The 18,844-nt window shown below is 49.0% G+C and overlaps 1 protein-coding gene across 2 annotated transcripts in view; it reads left to right on the top strand.

The window, feature by feature from the left end:
- Positions 1–1,094: 1,094 nt before the first annotated feature.
- ENPP6 (ectonucleotide pyrophosphatase/phosphodiesterase 6) overlaps positions 1,095–18,844 on the top strand; it is a 128,851-nt gene continuing 111,101 nt past the window's right edge. Inside the window, exon 1 of one of the 2 annotated variants that reach the window (XM_002709327.5) lies at positions 1,095–1,439. In XM_002709327.5, the coding sequence (XP_002709373.1) occupies positions 1,199–1,439 (241 nt within the window). In that variant the 5' untranslated portion in view covers positions 1,095–1,198. The remainder of the gene's footprint in view (positions 1,440–18,844) is intronic. The other variant, XM_017338422.3, reaches the window with a different exon arrangement.

Here is an 18,844-nt window from a genome sequence, read left to right as displayed (position 1 = left end):
CGGAACACAGAAGGAAAGGCACAGGCAGGGAGGGAGCGGGCTGAGGTGGAGAGGCGCTTTAGAATTGGCCAAGATGAGAGTGGGCAGCGTCTGTCCTCAGCCTCTGTCAGCTGTTGCCCACGCCCTTGCAAGTGTCATCATCCCCCGGGCGGCACCGTAACACTAATAACATCAGAGCTTTGCTAAGCATCAGCCTTTACTCCCAATGTAGGATTTAACTATGCCAAATGCAAGAGCCACTCTAGGGAACCCTGGCGATGGGGGGACGTAATGCTAACTCTGCCTCCTGTGCACCTGAGCCCCGCGGCTCCCCTCCCTCCACCTACCTCCCTGGTGCTGAACCACAACCGCCTCTGGCTCCACCCCTTGTCCAAAGCCCAGACCGCAGTTCTAGCTCTGCTTTCCCATTTTAAACTCCTGTTCTGCCGCTCTCTGTCTCACGTCTGCCCTCTTGAGGCAACATCGCTGACCAGCCTGCCAGGAAGGGCCTCTCCTTGTCCAGCTCTGGAAACTTCTCTTTTCTGAACCACCTCCTCCTATAGACGGGCTTGGGCATCAGCAGGTCATTCATACTGGAAAAATAAAAATAATAACACTGCCTATAGATGCAAAAGAAAAAAAAATAAATGGTCGAGACATGGGCACATCATTTAATTTTAAATGCTATGGTATAGGAGACCAGGCTAGAAGTTCACATGGGCACACTGAACTGGATTGTCTTGTGTTTAAACTCCAAATGAAGAGGTTTGCCTTACTAAAGGGCAAGTGAAGAGGGCAGGGAGTTTAAATCTGGCAAACGTGGGAGAGAAACAAATGAAAAGATTGCCTTCTCCTTGGCTCCTCCCTTTGGTTAACCCAACCACAAAGTCGGTGTTGACTTTGTCATCTTCTAAAATTCCACCTCTCTGTGGGCGCTTGTATTTCTGGAACCGTCACCAACAATAATAAGGTTGTACTCTCTCCCCTGGTGTGAATTCTGGGCTGTCTGGGACCCCAGCTTATCTGTCTCAGGACTTCCCAGCTAAGGGTGTTTGAAAAAGGGGGTGCTGGCCCTTTAAATTCTGAAAGTCAGTTTGGCTCAGGAAGGCCAGCAGCTCAAGGTCCAGCCCCTAGAAGAGAGAATAGCTACAGATCGTCTGTCCTCAGTCTTTGCAAGGGGACGGCCGTGCCAGCCAGCCACTGGCAGGTTCCTGGCAGCATGGCCACAAAGCTCGGGGCCCTCCTGCTGGTGCTGGTACTGGGCCCGGCTCAGCCAGGCTCTGCCCGCCGGAAGCTCCTGGTGCTGCTGCTGGACGGGTTCCGCTCGGACTACATCAGCGAGGAGGCTCTGGGGTCCCTGCCTGGCTTCAGAGACATCGTGAGCCGGGGAGTGAAAGTGGATTACTTGACCCCCGACTTCCCCAGCCTCTCCTATCCCAACTACTACACGCTCATGACAGGTGAGTGCTGTGGCCTCTTCGGGGAGGGCTGGACCGGGGGTGCTGGAGCCAAGCAGGGAACAGTGAGTTCCTGCTATCGGGGTCTCATTTAAGTGCTCAGGTGTCCCTGGTCCTTTGGGACACCAGAGGTTGACAAGAAGTCTGTGGTCTTGGCCGGGAAGATTTTTTTCACAGTTGTGTTGTTCTCAAGAGTTTTCCTTGGGCGCTGTTTTGGATTCTTGGTGTGGCAGAGAGTTGACCCCAGCAATAGATGAGACCGAATGAGTTGACAAGCGCCTATCTGTTTGACAAACACCCATCCTAGCTAATTCAGCGCTGGCCAAGTTCAAGTGGAAAAAGCAACAGGTCTTCATGGGGCCACGCCAAATTCCACCTGACCCTCAGCTCTCTATGGTCATCTGTCACCCCTCAGGTGTGTGCTAGGCTGTGTGGGTGACCCTCGGGAGAGAAGTTGTATTCCTGGATTACCTGGAGGGGATTTGGGGGTTGCACCCCTCAGAGTTCCTCAGCAAGGCCACTTTCCCCTTCTTTCAAGTTTTTGGCCAGGTAAAACGACATGAGGAAGGAACAAAACTGTTGTGCAGTTCAAATTCCCCACCTTACCTTCCAGCATCTGTAACAAACAAACCAACAAGACACCAACAAAGCAAACAAAACCTCCGCTAATCCAGGCTGCCTGGCTTGGGGGAAGCTGATTTGACTAAAGGCGGTGCTCATCTGGAATTGTCAGAACTCCAAATGCGATTCCACAGAGCTGCCCTGCCATCCATGCAGTAGTATGCAATGCACGAGGTCTTGATAAAGTTCATGGGCAATGCGGATTATGAAAAAAACGAGGCGTGGATCTCAAATGGTTTTGCACCCAAAGAAACTTACCTGTTCATTCTGTTTTCCTGTGACCTTTTGAAAGTGTCCTCGGATGCCTACCCCTCTTTCTCTGTTTCCCTTACTAGTTTCACACCCAGACACAGTGGCATTGAAGCCTCCGGCCGAAGGGGACCATGTGGGCCCCAATTTTTTAACCTGCAGCCTTCTTTCCGTTCACAGTTAAACTCACCGTTTCTGTTTGGCCCCTACCCTTTGTAAGGGCCAGCAACAGACTGTCAGCAAGGACTTAGCCTACAACCCGGGGAGGCGGGGAAGTTATTGCTGGTTACACAGGACTTGGCTGTGCGCTGTGAGCACGGGGAGAACTTGATAAATTGTATTCAGGGAAAGAGGATGCAAACTCTTATCTCGTTTTAGATCTCCACCCAGCACCAAAGCCATACACTCTGAGCCCAGGGAGAGCTTGACCAATTATGCGGGCAGAGAGGGGCTATGCACGCGGGCGTCCCTGACTTTATACAGGGTGCTCTATGTGTGCACGCCAACGAGTGCCAGAAACTGATGCCCACCAGAAAAGGGAAAAGAGACTTTGCAGAATGAGCAGTGAAGGCATGGAGGTTAAAAACAAACAAACAAACAAAACCCTCAGACCACACACAAGCAAGGAATTTATTTGTTGCTTTATTTCCCCCAACAAGCAGCCAGTCTCTAAGATAAACAGAATCACAAAAGTCCCTCTCGTCTGCACTTGGCACGCTTCTCCCCTTGCAGGAGAGCAGTCTTTGCAGGCTGTTGGGTCCCACACAGATGTCGTTGTGAGTCTCAGCTACGCCTCGGTTCTGGGCTGGGGGCCTCAATTCCGCAGGCCACCCCCACCCCAGTGGTCCAGCACAGCCTTTGCTGCTGCGAGACCCCATTCATCAACTGCCACGTGCAGCCTGCTTGGGCTCCCTGCAAATGAATGAAATCCATGTTAGAAAGTCAGACTCCAGTTAGTGAAGAGGGACCCTGCCAGAGTCCACCCAGAAACCAAGCCCGTGACAAGGCCTTTTGTGGGTGGGACGCAGACTCCCAGTGTTGGCACCAGGAATCTTCTGCGCAAAGCTTCTGTCGCACAGACACACACCTTCTTTTCGGTCTGTGGGTGCTTTCCCAGGTCTGGCTATGAAAGAAGAGCCCTTCCAACCGTGGGACAGCAGGACAGAGACCCCAGGAGTGTCTGACAAAGATCCCACGCTTGCTTTCAAACTGAGGCTGGCCTGGAGAAGTCATCTGTCCCCCGGGACGTTACACCTGTGTGTTTTCAGATGGCAAAATAGATCACCTGATTTGAAAAGCCACTTGCTATAGAAGTTGACTTTTCCACTTTTACAGGAGCAGAACTGAACATGCAACAAGGCTCATGCTTAGGTACAAAGGTTCTTGGTAGGATCTGTATCTGCTGCACAAACTTTCAGTCTTAGAGTAGAATTTGCAAATGGGGAGCTACCAGGCCAAGAAACTGGAATCATCTCCATTGTCCCCGAAGTGACTCGGCATAGAGTCAGACCGTCTTCCTCAACATCTCTACTTATCTTCCCACCTGATGTTGAAATGCTCCTTTTTTTCTTTCTTTCATGTAAGCAAGGATATATCCTTTGGGGAATTGTGCTTAAATGCATGGTTTGAGCATTTTGGGGAGCAATAGAATTATCAGGTCAGGTATTTTTGGTACCTAAAAGTATGCAGTTTTGGGGGTCCTCATAATTCATAAGAGAGGCTATGATCCTGCTTCATGACTCAAATTCTTGCACAGAAGACAGGAAGCCCTGGTGTCTTCTACATAGTGAAGAACGATGGGTTCTTGGAAAGACTGCTGGCCTTGGAGCTGGGCGAACTTGCTTGGAATTCTCATGGGAAGACTCCAACAAGCTCTCACTTGGCCCTGGTCTCTCTTCCACAGCTGCAGAACAAAATGAGATGGACAGCCAGTTCCTCCTCAGGCCGAAGTTCAGGTGCTGCTGGATGCACACATGAGCATGAGCAAGGCCTGAGGAATTTAAGAGTCAGAACTGGCCCCTCTTGGGAGTCCTTTATGTAGAAATTACGCACATGGCTGACACTCCGGAGAGAGGAGAGTTACATGGGGAAGCCAGAGAATGGTGGCAGGAAACCCACAGCCCTAACCTGTAAGGAGATTGTGCAGCCCAGTCACTGACAGGAAGCCACCACGGCTCATTGGTTTTGTCCCTCAAAACATGTTTGCATTAAGACAAATGTGAATAAAATTCCAGTAGTGATCAAGATCAATCAAGCAGTTGATTGCTGGGGACACAGAATTTTTTTTTTTTTTAATTTACTTACTTGAGAGGTAGAGATAGAGACACAGAGAGAGGTATTCCATCTGCTGATTCACTCCCCAAATGGCCTCAACAGCTGGAGCTGGGATGATCTGAAGTCAGGAGCCAGGAGCTTCTGCCAGGTCTCCCATGCAAGTGTAGGGGCCCTAGGACTTAGACCATCTTCTACTGCTTTCCCAGACCACAGCAGAGAGCTGGATCTGAAGTGGAGCAGCCAGGACATGAACTAGTGCCCATATGGGATGCCAGTGCCACAGATGGAGGCTTAGCCCACTGCACCTCAGCACCCCCGGAGGACACTGTATCTTAAGGCTGGGTCTTTCCCAAGGGAGCTTACATTAAGTTGAGGGGGGACATTCAGAGAACGGATATCTACTAATATTCTAAAATGCATGGCAAGGTGCACGGTGTTATGACCTGAATTATGTTCCTTTCCTGTGAACTCAAGTTAGCATTCCACTCCCTGGTACCATGTTTGGAGAGAAGGCCTTTAAGAGGTTGTTAAGTGAAATTGGGGCTGTTAGAGTACAGGGGCTTCCAAAATGACAGGTGTCCTCAGAAGACGAGGAAGAGACCCCAGGTTCTCACCTGTACGGAGAAAGGGCTACGTGAGGACACAGCAGGCAGGAGGCTATCTGTAAGCCAAGGGGCGAGGCTCAGGGGAAACCAAACCTGCTGACACTTTGATCTTGAACTTCTAGCATCTAGAGTTGAAAGCATTCATTTTTGTTCTGCAAGTGACTCACTCTGTGGTCTTCTGTTACAGCAGCCTGAGCAAAGTAATACACAAAGTCATCAATGGTTGTTTCCCAACCTGCTACCAAGGCCCAGAGCAGAGAATCTCCTTCCCATTAGAGGAATGTGAGAAAACATTTTAAAGCGACGGGACCTGAGCTGGAATAAACAGCCATAGGCATGGTGTGCGTCATCATATTTTACTTTTATGCTGAATGGCTGTGCGTGGATCTACTCAAATATTTTTAAAAGATTTATTTATTTGGAAGGCAGAGTTACAGAGAGAGGTAGAGAGAGAGAGAGAGAGAGAGATCGAGAAATCTTCCATCTGCTGGTTCATATCCCAAATGGGCACAATGGTCAGGGCTGGGCAAGACTAAAGCCAGGAGCTTCATCTAGATCTCCCACATGGGTGCAGGGGCCCAAGGACTTGGGGTCATCTGCTGCTGCTTTCCCATGTGCATTAGCAGTGAACTGGATGGGAAGTGGAACAGTCGAGGCTCAAACCAGTGCCCATATGGGATGCTGGTGCTACAGGTGGTGGCTTTACCTTCTATGCCACAGCACTGATCCTGATCTTTTAATTTTAATCAAGAGATAACCACAGCATTAAATGCCATGGGAACACTTTCTTTTTAAATCTATGTTACTGTGGTTTTTTTTTTTTGCAAAGTTATTCCCTCTTTTGGGCTAAGTCTACACATTTTAAGTTAATCTTAACATAAAATCAATAGAAGGAAGCAATGATGTGTTTAATCCAAGTCATGGGTAAGAGAAAATGCTGCATACGCTTTGCATAACTTAGCATTGTTTTGCTAAGGCTAATGGCAACATCCGTTTGTAATTCTTGAACACTTTTGGTGAAGGAGTTGGGGAAAATGGCCCAGAACTGTTGTGAGTAGCAGGCAGGACAGTTGAAGTTCACTGCAAACATACGCTGAAATAAGTTTGCTCTGTAGTATGTTGGCATTTCCACATTTAAAAGTCAGCAAATAAAATGCAAGGAGGTTGGGTGGTCTTGTTCTCTCCACTGCCAGATGTCAGGAGCAGAACTGACACAGCAGGGTAGGCACGGGAGCCCAGTTCCCACACTGAGCAAGCCCTGAGCCTGCATGCTGGAGGGGCCTGGAGTCCCTGTGTGACCTGAGACTCAGGGCAGAGATCTCGCCAGGCCAGGCCAGGCCAGGAGGCAGCGAGAGCCTGAAGAATGGCGCTCCGTTCATTCTCCCTGGGAGCCAAAGCAAAACCCAAGACGTTAACTGCTTAGAATTACGATCTGTGCCAACGCCTTTCCTATCCCACTCCCAGAAATGACGGGTGGTGCAGATCTGGAGGCGCAGACTACGGGGTAAGGTTCGCTTCCCCCCCGCTTTTAAGAAAATATCTGATTTAAATTAAAACCAGCCGTCCACCTGGTCCAAAGGAAATCAGTGCAGAAAGCACTTGAACAATCATGTTCTGAAAATAAAAAAGCCCACATCTTCAGCCTCCAGCCCAATTCAGGCTCCGCTGGGCGGGGGCCCACAGACCTCTGCCCACCCACAGCACCGGCCACCCTGGCTCCCTCCTCTCTGCTTCACCCAAGATCAGCATTTACACAGCGACGCTCGTCCCCGCGTTCAGCTGCCTGGAATGCAGACTTCTCAAATAGATGACCTGACTTTGGGGTACCCCTTCCCTTTCCTCTCTCTCCTGTGCCAGGACCGCCCGTGCCGGGGTTTTCACCGTCAACCTCGGCCGCCCACGACCAGCCTTGGCGTTGATTCCCCTGCCCAGGAGCAGCGTTTGGCACGGCTCAAGCGCCTCTTTCCCGACACCACCCGGCTTCCAGGACCCCGTCCTCCCCCTGATTCAGTCTTTGTTCCTTGGCTCCTTCTCATCTTCACAACCGGACTCAGCTGTGCTTTCGGGGCGGTTCTGAAGCGCCCCTGCCCTGGTTGCTAGCACCTGCCCAGGGCTACCACCTGTGGGTGCCCGGCGCCTCCGCAGTGTTATAGCGCCCCCTGCCTTCTCCCTGCGCTCAGCTCTCCACTCGTGGGCCATGGCATTTCCGGTGAAACAGGTGTTCCACCCTCTTGCTCCTCTGTTGAAATCCGCCCGTCCATTCTGTTTTCACTCCAAGTAAAGTGAAAACTTCCGACAGAGCTGGGCGTGCGCCGCCACCCAGCCCCTTTCTGACCTCCTTTCCCACCTCTCTTCCTCTGGCTTCCTCACTGTAGCTGCTTCGGTGCCCTGCTGGGCCAGGCACGGTCCACCTCAGGACCCTTGCACTCTGTTTCTTCTCGCTGGAACGATTTCCTCCCCAAAAAGGCCCAAGATTTGCTTCTCTGCTTTGTTCACATCTCTTCCCCAAGGTCACGGTAGTGGATACGTCTTTCCTGGCCATTCTGTCTGAAACAGCTGCCATCACTTCTCTTAGAATCCTTATTTTTCTCACAGTGCCAATTTGTTTATTATGTCTGACTTCTCCCCATAACATTTATTGTAATGAAGAAGTATTAGTTAAAAATTAAAACATTCAAAGTTTCAAAGAAATTGTTGGTTATATTTGATTTTAGACATTCCTGAAGTAATCAGGAGAAAAAAGTAAAATCATGCTTTGCTTATATAAAAGCAATAAACAGCCATCTGAGCAAATTAATTACCATTTGGTCCAATAACATTATATATGGCAAAATACTCATGCTTTTCCACTTTGTTTTAATTTGTAGTTTTAGGATTGGAAGCAGTGTCACCTGTGGGGAGGGCGGAGCCAGAGCAGGGGGACAGAAGAGCTGGGCTTTGGGGAGGAAGTTCATCCACAGCACCAGGAGTCGGCCTAGCCCTCGGGGGGCCCAATTGCAGTCAAGATTACTAAAGCCAGGAAAGCAGAGGTAACAGCAAAGCATTGAACCAAATGCTGATTCCAAACCAGCACAGGACAGTGGTGGCCTGGTGCGTGTGGTCCCAGCTGTCTGAGGGAGGCATCTGGCTACAAAAGGGCCCGGGGTCTACCTTTCTGCTCCCAGCTTCCGTCCTGCACTGCTCGTGTGACCCAGCTGTGGGCATAGACATCCCGAGAAGCTCCCTTAGGTGTTGAAGCACGTGAGATGACATCGTGGCTGAACTGTGCTCTCCCTGAAGTCCCAACCTGCAGTATTTCAGAATGTGACCACATTTGGTCTTTAAAGAGATAAAGTAAGTTAAAATGTAGTCATGGGGGGGGGGGCTTAAGTCAAGATCACTGGGGTTTTTATAAGAAGGGGATATTAGGGCCCAGACACACAGAGGGGAGACCATGGGAAGACTTGGGCAGAACAGAGCCTGTGCAAGCCAAGGAGAAAGGTCTTAGAGGAAACCAACCCTACTGACACCGCGATCTCGGGCTGCTCGCCTCCAGGACTGGGAGGAAATAGACATTGGCTGTTTAGGCCACCCAGGCTGTGGTCCCTGGGAACTGTACAGGCAGGACGGTGACACTAGACTGCCAGTGACAGAATGCATGGGTGCTAGGCCACTTGCACCCCCATGCCTAGGCACTGGAGACTCTCCGGGAAATTGAGGTAGTCATGGAATTTTCTTGTCTTAGGGCCAGTGTCACACATTACCTTACATTGACATTCATACCATAAACAGGCATTCATAAGCTCACAGTTCTGAGCAATCTGGAATCAGCAAGACCATGCTCTCTCTAAAGGCTTTTGAGGGAAAATGTGTTTTGTGCCTTTTCTCTTAGCTTTTGATGTTCCCAGTAATCACTGGCATTCCTTGGCTTGTACATGTATTGCTCCAATGTCTGCATCCATTGTCATGCACAGTTCTCCCGTGTGTATTCTGTGTCTCTTCTTGTTTTATAAGGATACCAGCATACAGCTGAACTCTGCCCTACTGTAATGGCCTCATCTTAACTTGATTACATCTACAAAGATCTTATTTGCAAATGAAGTCTCATTTAACAGATACCAAGGGTTAGTACTTCAATAAATTTTTTGAAAGATTTACTTATTTGAACAGCAAAGGGAAAGAGAGAGGGGAAGAGAGAGAGAGAGAGAGAGAGAGAGAGAGAGAGATCTTTCATCATATAGTTCCCTTACAAATGGCTGCAATAGCCAGGTCTGGGCCAGGCTAAGGACGGGAGCCAGGAACTCAATCATGGTCTCCCAGGAACCCAAGCATTTGGGCCATCTTCTGCTGCCTTCCCAGGCACATTAGCAGAAAGCTGGATCAGAAGAGGAGAGGCTATGACTCAAACTGGCATTTTGATATGGAATGCCAGCATTGCAGGTGGCAGCATAACCCACTGTGTCACAGCACCAGCCCCTCAGTACATCTTTTTGGGGATCACAATTTAACCCCTAACATGGCATTTTGGAAAGAGCCATGAATTTGCTACAAAGGATCTAATTTAAATTATTCTGTCAATCCTTGACCTTTCAAATTTGAAGGTTCTTTTGAACTTTAATATTTTTATCAGTAGACTGAAGAAAAGAAAACCAACAGGTTTGTTGTGAAGACTGAATACAGAAATATATGTGTTAAATCAACACAATGAAACTGGTACTGTACATATTGCACACTTTATCAGGAAGCTTAGGCTGAGTTTTGCGGTTATAACAAGCAATTCCAAACATCCTTGAGGCTCACAACAACTAAGGTTTCCTTCTCACTGGTGTCTATGGCCTTGAGGAATTAATTCTGCCCCATTTCCTCTTCATTCTTGGCTCCAGGCTAAAATGCAAGTAACTGAGACACGATGCTCACATGGTGGGGTAAATGGGAAAACAGCAGAAACCACAATAATGCTGAAGGCTTCTGCTCAGAGCAGGCACAAGTCACGCCCACTCACTTTTCATTGGCTAATGCAGCTCTCACAACCAAGCTTGAAGCCAACAGTTCAGGGATGTCTGATCCTCCCACGGGAAGTGGTGGGAATTAACTCTGACTTTAATGCAATGTATCACAGACACTAAATGGCTATTGGCTGTCTTCTGTAAGAAATTTGTGGGCGGGTCTATTACTCTGAGAAAATTTAGATGAGGGGAAAATATTTTTAAATGCCTGAAATGTCAAACAACAATTTAAGAACAAAATAATAACACACAAAGCTGAGTGTTGCATCATTTAAATGAATGGCATAGAGAGACGCGTCTGTAAGCGAGGAGGAGGTGGTATCACTGGGAGGAATCATGGTCTCAAACATTCCTACAGAGAAGGTGGATCCAGAACTAAGCACTGAAAGATGAGTGCAAAGATTTTTAGCAGAAAATGAATTTTAAGCCAGATCTAACTTAAAAGAGATCAGTAATGACTGTCATGACTCAAGGCTACACATCACAACCAAACTACCAGAAATGAGCATTAACAAGACAGAGGAGGAGGTCCAGCCCTGTTTGTATTCTGTTGTGGGCTGAGGGTTACAAAAAGATGAGTTGGTGAAACAAAACAAAACAACCCACATGCAGTTGTTGGAAGGCTTTCCAAGGAGCGTCCAATATGCTCCCTCTATCCTCTTTCCCTTTCGTATGTCTGAGCACCTAGTCTTGGTGGAGGGGAAGAGTTGAATTTGAAGAGCACCCTTGAGACAGAACTTGCTGATTGGCTGATGAGTGAATAGGAAAGAATTAGGAAGGGAGCTTGAACTGATTCCAAGGCTGTAAGACATTCAGAAGTCTGAATAAAAGGGCTCCTATTAGCAAAGATGGGAAAACATCAAGATCTCTTTATTTCAGTGAGCTGTATTGGAAGAATTAAATTTTCAGCAGGTTTTATCTCAGTTTGAGTAGAATAGTCACCTGGAGTTGACTCTTTCTGGGATCATAGACAATGTTTTGAAGGAGAGTTCCAGAAACATGTAAAATGACAATGGTTGTAAATGAGAGAAATCTATCCCATGGATCCCCATGGACTTCAATAAATGCACTTCCTATCTCTCTGCTTGGCCCACAGTTGCACAGATGCACAATTAAAATCTGTTTTCTCATCTGCACGAACTTTTGTGTAAATTCTGGCACTTATTTCCCAAGAGACACTTGAATGGCATCTCCCCATGTTTCCGCTCAGGATTCTAGTCTCTGTGATGAGCCTGGGTAAGCTCCTGCAAGAGGAAGGCTGGGTCGTTGAGGCACTGGGCCGCAGAAGTTGGGAAGCGCACCAACCAGCCCCTGCCCCGAGGAAGAAATGCTTGTAGGAAAAACGTCTTCTGGCAGATCATTATGTGAGCCCCCATCAACAGACCCCTCTACACTGAAGTGCCACTTGTCAAAAAGTCTGTTTCTTTTGGCTTCTGTGGTGACGGGAGGGAGCGGGAACGATAGGGCATTCAGCTGCTGTTGAAGGGAGTGGTTCGAGTGGTGGGCGAAGCTTTAGAATGTGGTGAAAACTTCTGATTACAATAACAGCCTGCCCGCTTTCAGAGGGCTCATTCCCGTGGAACCACTGTGGTCTACAAACCGTGGCCAATCTCGGCCCCCCTCTCACTTCCCGCAGCCCCACGCTGTTGATTGATTGGACCACATGCCTCCTGCCAAGGCTTCTGGGATTTCGGGTGAACCATGCTGCTCTCGGTACCTTCCTCATCACGAATGCTGTGCCAAAAGTGGGTTAAAGGACATTTAAAATTAATTCTCAGGGAGCCTGACTCGGCATGTTAGCATCTCGTTTGGAGATACTTCAAACAGCACCTACTCACATTTCAGAGTCACTCTCTGTGAATAGAGACATTGTGCCGTAGCCTAACCAAGCAGAAACCCAGGCAGGCCTGGGGCTCCTGTGGGGCCTCTGTGTAGCATTTGGCTCTGGTTGGATACTTGGCTTGATCTTCATCACTGCCTATCTTCAGCCCTTTTGACAGCAAGGAGAAAAGAGCCCACAGGGAGGTCACGGCTTGATGTGTGGGCAGACTTATTTAGACAAAGACCTGGCTAGTCTGAAGTCATAAACAGACTTTAGGTCCAGATTCTGCAAATATGTTACCCCTTGATGAAGCCCCAACCCCCTCCAGGAGGTTATTTTGAGTATGTTTGGGTGTCTGCAGCATAGTGCCTCAACCTGTGTGCTATGGGTCAGGAATGGTTACAGGTGGCCCCAAAGCCAGGACCCTTGGCCAATCATCTCCAATCGCAAGCAGCCTTTCTCCACTCACTCCAGGCTGCTAAGCCAAAATCTCTGATGTGCCCTAGGGAGGGAAGTCCTAGGGAATCAGAAAGGGCCCAGGAAAGGGGTTGGGGAGCCAAGTTTCATCGCCTGACTTTGCCATGAACAGCAAGGACATTGGCTAAGTCACATCATCTTTCTAGGCTTGAGTCCTGGCTGCCTTCCCATGAGAGGAACAGGCAGAAGGAGCCCTGGGGTTGCTTGTGCACTTGGTGCCTACCTGCTGTGGGCCAGGAATGGCGTAGGTGCTGGGGTTACAGACGTGAGGTTCCAGTGAGTTCCCAGGGGCTTGGGTGGGAGCAGAGGGCAGGATTGACTGGAGGAAGCTCTCAGTGAGACTCTGTACTCCCTGTCCACTTATGATCATGGCAAACTCACGGCCAGTCTCACACGTTTAAGAACAGTTGTTGGTAGCTGAGAGCCCTGCACGCCGATATCCTGGGGCAAGGATTCTGGCAGCAAGAAGTTTTTGTGTCTGTGGAGGTGGTGGTTAAGGCACCCACACAGTTTGCCTATGGGCTCCCTGGGCCTTGCACTCTTCCTCCAGATTCTAGGCACAAAACAAGTAAGTTAGCCCACGGGCTCTGTATGCCTAGTTTTCCCTGAAAACGTTTCTGTATGTTTCAGGGTTTGGCCTTCACAGGTGGAGTTGAGAAAATATTTTGCTTCAGTAATTGAGAACAGAAACATTAAACATGAACATTTTGGAGAAAACCTCACATATTGGGTTCTTTAGTTACTCACTAGCAGACCCTCGGTCTAGCCTGGACTATGTGCCCAGCTCTCTTGAACGTGTTGCCTCACAGCCCAGACTAATGAAAAGGGTCCTTGCTTCAAGTCCATCCCTCCCTGGCCATGTGAACTTGGCAGCACCCTTCCCTCCTTGGGCATCAGTTTTCTCATTTGTAAAGGAGACTCTAAAGGATGTACCTCTGGCTTGCAAGATATCCCAACACTGAGCCCACCGGGGAGGGCAGATGAGACCATGTCGAAGCTGGGGCCTGTCAAAGCAGGAGGGCCCTTGCAGCAGACACCAGGGGTCTGCACTGAGTTCCAGCAGCTCCCGGAAAACACTGCCATGTCACTTAGCCCAAGGTGTTCCAAGCACCATGTTCTGTATCTTAAGTGGTCAGCTGTTTAAAACTGTTGTCACGCATGTCCCTTTGGTCTCTGGTTACAAATGCACCCTGGTGTGGAGGCAGCATCTCTCCCTCTCTCCATCCAGCAGACTCCACAAAGAGGCAGAAGGCAGGGAGCACCCCCTGCTGGGAGACTCCCGACATCCAGGAGTATCAGGGCCCACCCAGCAGAGGATTTTTGCCATTTGGAGGGAAAACACACCCTTAAAGATACACAAGAGGGGCCAGCGCTGTGGCGTAGTGGGTAAGGCTGCCACCTGCAGTGCCGGCATCCCATATGGGCGCTGGTTCTAGACTCGGCTGCTCCACTTCCGATGCAGCTCTCTGCTGTGGCCTGGGAAAGCATTAGAAGTTGGCCCAAGGACTTGGGTCCCTGCACCCGTGTAGGAGACCCGGAAGAAGCTCCTGGCTCCTGGCTCTGGATCTGCGCAGCTACGGCTGTTACAGCCATCTGGGGAGTGAACCAGCAGGTGGAAGACCTCTCTCTCTCTCTCTCTGCCTCTCCTTCTCTCTGTGTAACTCGGACTTTCAAATAAATAAATAAACAATTTTTTAAACAAAAAGATACACAAGAAACTAGAAGCGGTGATTACCTATTGTGGTGGCTGGACAACAGAGAGACAAAGATGGGACAGAGATGTCATCATGTGGCATATCTTTTTTAACAACATGAATTAATTATTTATTCAGGATATTAAATTAAAAATGTGTCCATGTCCAGCAGAGCTTGCTTATCTCTAGTTGAACAGTAGACATTTTTAATTCAACACAGATTAAGCCTCCCCCTCCTTCTGATTTAAGAAAATAGACTTACATTTAAGTTAAAAGACTTTAAAAAAGTTGTTTCCCAGTTCAGTGGGCATAAAGCAAGCTTCTGCAGTTTGTTTTGCTTTTTCCGTCTGTACTGCAGACTTGCAAATAGCAAGTAGCCAGGGCTCAGAGAGCCTGGGTAAAGGTCACCATCTCCAGCCTCCTTTGAAGACCACCCCTCTGAGGAACAGGTCTGAGATCGTCCGTGATGCCCCCCTGACGAGTGGAGTCTGAAGGGCCTCCACGCTCCAGGTGGGTTCCTTGTGCGCCCCCTGCACTCAGGCTGGTCCACACAGCCGCTGGTCTACATTTCCTCAAGGGCAGTGGAACGTAGGAAATCTGTGCATCCGGGCCCAGACGACTCTCTTGGCTCTGGTGACTGGACGCGGTGGCCTCAGCCATGCATTCGCCATCTTTCTATAGGCTCTAGAGTTTTCTTGCTGAACTTCCATCTGTGGACTCAGGATCCACTTTTTTTTCCCCCAAAGAAATTGTCCAGAGCGCTCATAGACCTGTGCTGATCTCGCTGGGTTCTGGAGTCTTCTGGGCATACTCCTTGTCCTCCAAGTTCCCTCCCTTCACCTTCCCGCAGGATGGTCTTCTCCCCAGGACCGACAGAACGCCATTGCCATGATCATCCTGTCCGCCTGGGTTTCCCAGCACTCAGGGCCATGCCTGCTGTCTGCTGAGCCCTGTGGGCGGATCTAATTCTGGGTTCTGGTTACTCCAAGTCTGGCTCCTTCTCCTGCAGCCTGGCCAGCTGGCTTTGTCCCAAACCATGACACCCCTCCCGGTACATTTTCTGTTTATGATTTTCATAGTCCATTTTGCTGAGCATTTGCCTGTATAAAATACAGCACTAACAGTATGTGAATGAGCCGGAAAATATGTAACAAAATCTACTCTATCCCAGTGCAAATATCCCCAAAGGTTCAGAATTACAAAATGTAAAAAGCAGAAGATGCTGTAGAAATGCTGGTGTATTGGTCTCATTGTGCAGGACGGGACACAGAGGTCTGAGGCTCAGATCCAGGAGCTACCCAAGGGCAGGACCACACCAACAGCTGGTGTCCAAGGCAGGGCTGGCATCTGGCTTCCCCCAATGACCAGGGGTGGAGCTCCGGACGCCCCTTCCTGGCCCCTCTACCCAGCTTCTCCAGGTGGGTCTCTGCCTGAGAGCCGCTTCACTGCTGGGCTGGGCTCTCCCGCGTTGTTGTTTGCTTCCATTCTTGCCCCATCATCGCCTCTCAGGGTGTGCAAACTGAAGTGGAGATGAGACGTAAAACATTTTCATGTGTGTAGATTTCATCAAAGATCAGATCAGGGATGAGATGGAGCCACTTAGACAGTTTCTGGGTGTTTGGGGTCAGCAACCACCTCCCTACTTCCAGTGCCATGATTAATTATTGAAGACTGGCTGTTACTCCTACAGCTCCTTATGCCAGATAAGAAAACAGCATTCTGGCTGGCACCGTGGCTCACTAGGCTAATCTTCTGCCTGCGACGCTGGCACCCTGGGTTCTAGTTCCGGTTGGAGCGCCGGATTCTGTCCTGGTTGCTCCTCTTCCAGTCCAGCTCTCTGCTGTGGCCCGGGAAGGCAGTGGAGGATGGCCCAGGTGCTTGGCCCTGCACCCGCATGGGAGACCAAGAGGAAGTACCTGACTCCTGGCTTTGGATCGACGCAGCGCGCTGGCCGTGGCAGTCATTTGGGAGGTGAACCAACAGAAGGAAGACCTCTGTCTTTCTCTCTCTCTCACTGTCTAACTCTGCTGGTGGGGGAAAAAAAAGAAATAAAACATCATTCCAAAGAATTTACTTTTAGCCTATGTCAAAATGTAGTGTAACATCTTGCTACAAGCTAAAAGAATAAGATGGAAAGAACAGTGACTTTCTTTACCCAATTTCCGACCACCTGTCCAACTATTCTTTTGGACTGATTACCCAGCTTTGTGGCTGTCTTAAAAATTCATCTCCGAAACTTTCCTCAGTGACATCAGCTGTTTCCTAGCCTTCAAGCAAGGGGGTCACCGTGGTTCTTATAGCCAGTTGTGAAACCCCCTAGTGGGATGGAATTCAAAGCATGATCTCTTCTGCTCTCTCTTTGTATTTTATGTTTTTGTTGGAGGCTCTCTGGGCACTCTCAGTCCTTCCCTTTGCTAATCCTTCCTACTACCCCTGGGAGGGCTCTTCTCCCATCCTCCCACGCCCTGGCTTTCCTCCACCTGGCTCACTCTTTGAAGCCAAAATCAGACACCTTTTCTAGAGGGCGCTGACATTGCAGAGCTGAATGGTGCCTAGAGATCCTGTTTCTCTCCATTTACCAGCTCCTTTTCCACTCTCCGTGCAACCACAGACTCCGGTAATCACACCAACATAGTGGCAATGCCTTCGTACATTAATGTTATCCAGCCAATGACGTGTTGGCCATTCACTATGCGAGAAGTGCTATCCTAAGGATGACCAGGGCATGCCAGTTTTCTTGGACAAGCTTGCAGTGAACCTGGAGCAATTAAATGTGAGTGATCTTCAAGGAGTTCATGGGAGGGAAATATGTATTATGGAAAGACTATGCATGGAGTTCAAAACTGTTGGGCCAAATTAAACTTATCTTTTGATTCCACTTCCACAAATTTTGTACAGTCTGCTTGTATGTGTTGAAATGAGCAGTCAATCATATGACAGAACAGAATGGGGTGGGGCAGAGATCAATACTGAGAGCACGTGGTGAAGAGGGAAGGGTCCTGAGCCAATAGCTATTTGAATGGCATCTGAAGGATTTGGATAGGTTGAAATCTGGATATAGGGCCTGGCAGGTGAACTGCATAGCACAAGCCACGAGGCAGGGGTGGGAGGCACCAGGGGTGTTTGGTGACCAGAGCTGGGCTTGAACTTCATCACTGGTCTCTGAGCAGTGTGGGTTTGAGGTCATCCAAGTCCAAGGTGAGAATGGCAGAGCCTGGAAGTCAGCTCCCCAGTGCCAGTGGGAACCTGAGGTCAAACACGGGGCAGGCTCTGTGGAGGGAACCATGGGACTGATCAGATAAAAAGGCTTGCAGAGAAGTTCCAGGATCCGAGAATTCCAGCTAGTCCGAAGGTAAGATTAATGAATTAGTCTGCGTGTAAAGTGGATCCAAGTTCACAAACTTGGGTGTATAAGAAATACTGCATCTTTCTCTTTTCTTTAAATAGCTCTAAATCTATGGACAATCTTTGAAAACCTTCTGCTAAGTGAAAGAAGCCAGACACAAAAAGACAAATACTGTTTGATTCCATCTCGATTAGGTAATCTAGAGTGGTTAAATTCTCAGAGACTCAAAGTAGAATGGTGGTTATCTGGGGCTGGGGAGAGGGGGAATGTGTTCTAAGTGCTAAATGGGCACAGAATTTTCAGTACGAAATGACCAAAGGAGCTATAGGTGGAGCTGATGCTTATACAACAATGTGAATATTCTAATGTCACTGAGGTGGACACTTAGGAATGATGAAAGTGGTAACTGTTGTGTATATTTTACCACAATTAAAACCCCCTAAATCTGAGCCCCATCCCACTGGGCTACATGAAAATTTAGTTTTGGGCACTACCGTGTGGGTACGGAGCTTGTTCTTCTAGGATTATGCCAAGGTCCTTGGTCACGAGCAGTCTCAAGCATTTGGAGCAAGAGCTTTGGTCACTGGTCTACACTGATTCCCACCAAATGCCACCAGCCAGTCCACGTGGCTGCAAAGCCCAGGCTCTGTACCTTGGGCTTGAAATTCCGGAGCCTTGACCCCAGCCTCCCCAGCCGTAGCTCACAGACGTTAGTGCTCCCTGGGGTGCTCTGTGCTAAGCAGTGCATCTGTTTCCATTCTCAATGGACTCACCGACTCCTTCCGATCTCTTCCTAGTCTAGCACAAAAGCTTCACTGTGGCCGGCTGCATGGGTGTGTGACTCGTGTGGTCACACACGGCCTTGTGCTCCTAAGGACCCTGGGCTTGCTTTGCTGCTCTAGAGTGACCATTTTGTAATTCTTAACAATTTAATAATTCTTGCTAAGTCCACATTTTTACTTGGTCCCAGATATTGCAAAGTACATTGCCTGCCCTGTTTTTCTCTCTCCCTGGCTTCTGTCAAAGACACATACCTTTTTTTTTCTTAATCATATTTATTTATTTATTTATTTGAAAGGCAGAGTGACAGAGGGAGAGAAGGAGAGACAGAGAGATCCTCCTTATGCAGGCTCACTCCCCAAATGGCCGCAATGACTGGTGCTAGATAAGGCTAAAGCCAGGAGCCTGGATCTCCATCTGGGTCTCCCACACAGGGGGCAGGGGCCCAAGCACTCGGGCCTTCTGCTGCTGCTTTCCCAGGTATATTAGCAGGGAGCTGGATTGTAAGTAGAGTAGCAACGACTCAAACCAACGCCCACATGGGATGCTGGCATT

The sequence above is a fragment of the Oryctolagus cuniculus genome, chromosome 2 (genome assembly GCF_964237555.1).
Source record: "Oryctolagus cuniculus chromosome 2, mOryCun1.1, whole genome shotgun sequence".
NCBI lineage: Eukaryota > Metazoa > Chordata > Mammalia > Lagomorpha > Leporidae > Oryctolagus > Oryctolagus cuniculus.
The sequence above is the reverse complement of the archived record's forward strand: the minus strand, read 5'-3'. Positions and strand labels throughout refer to the sequence as shown.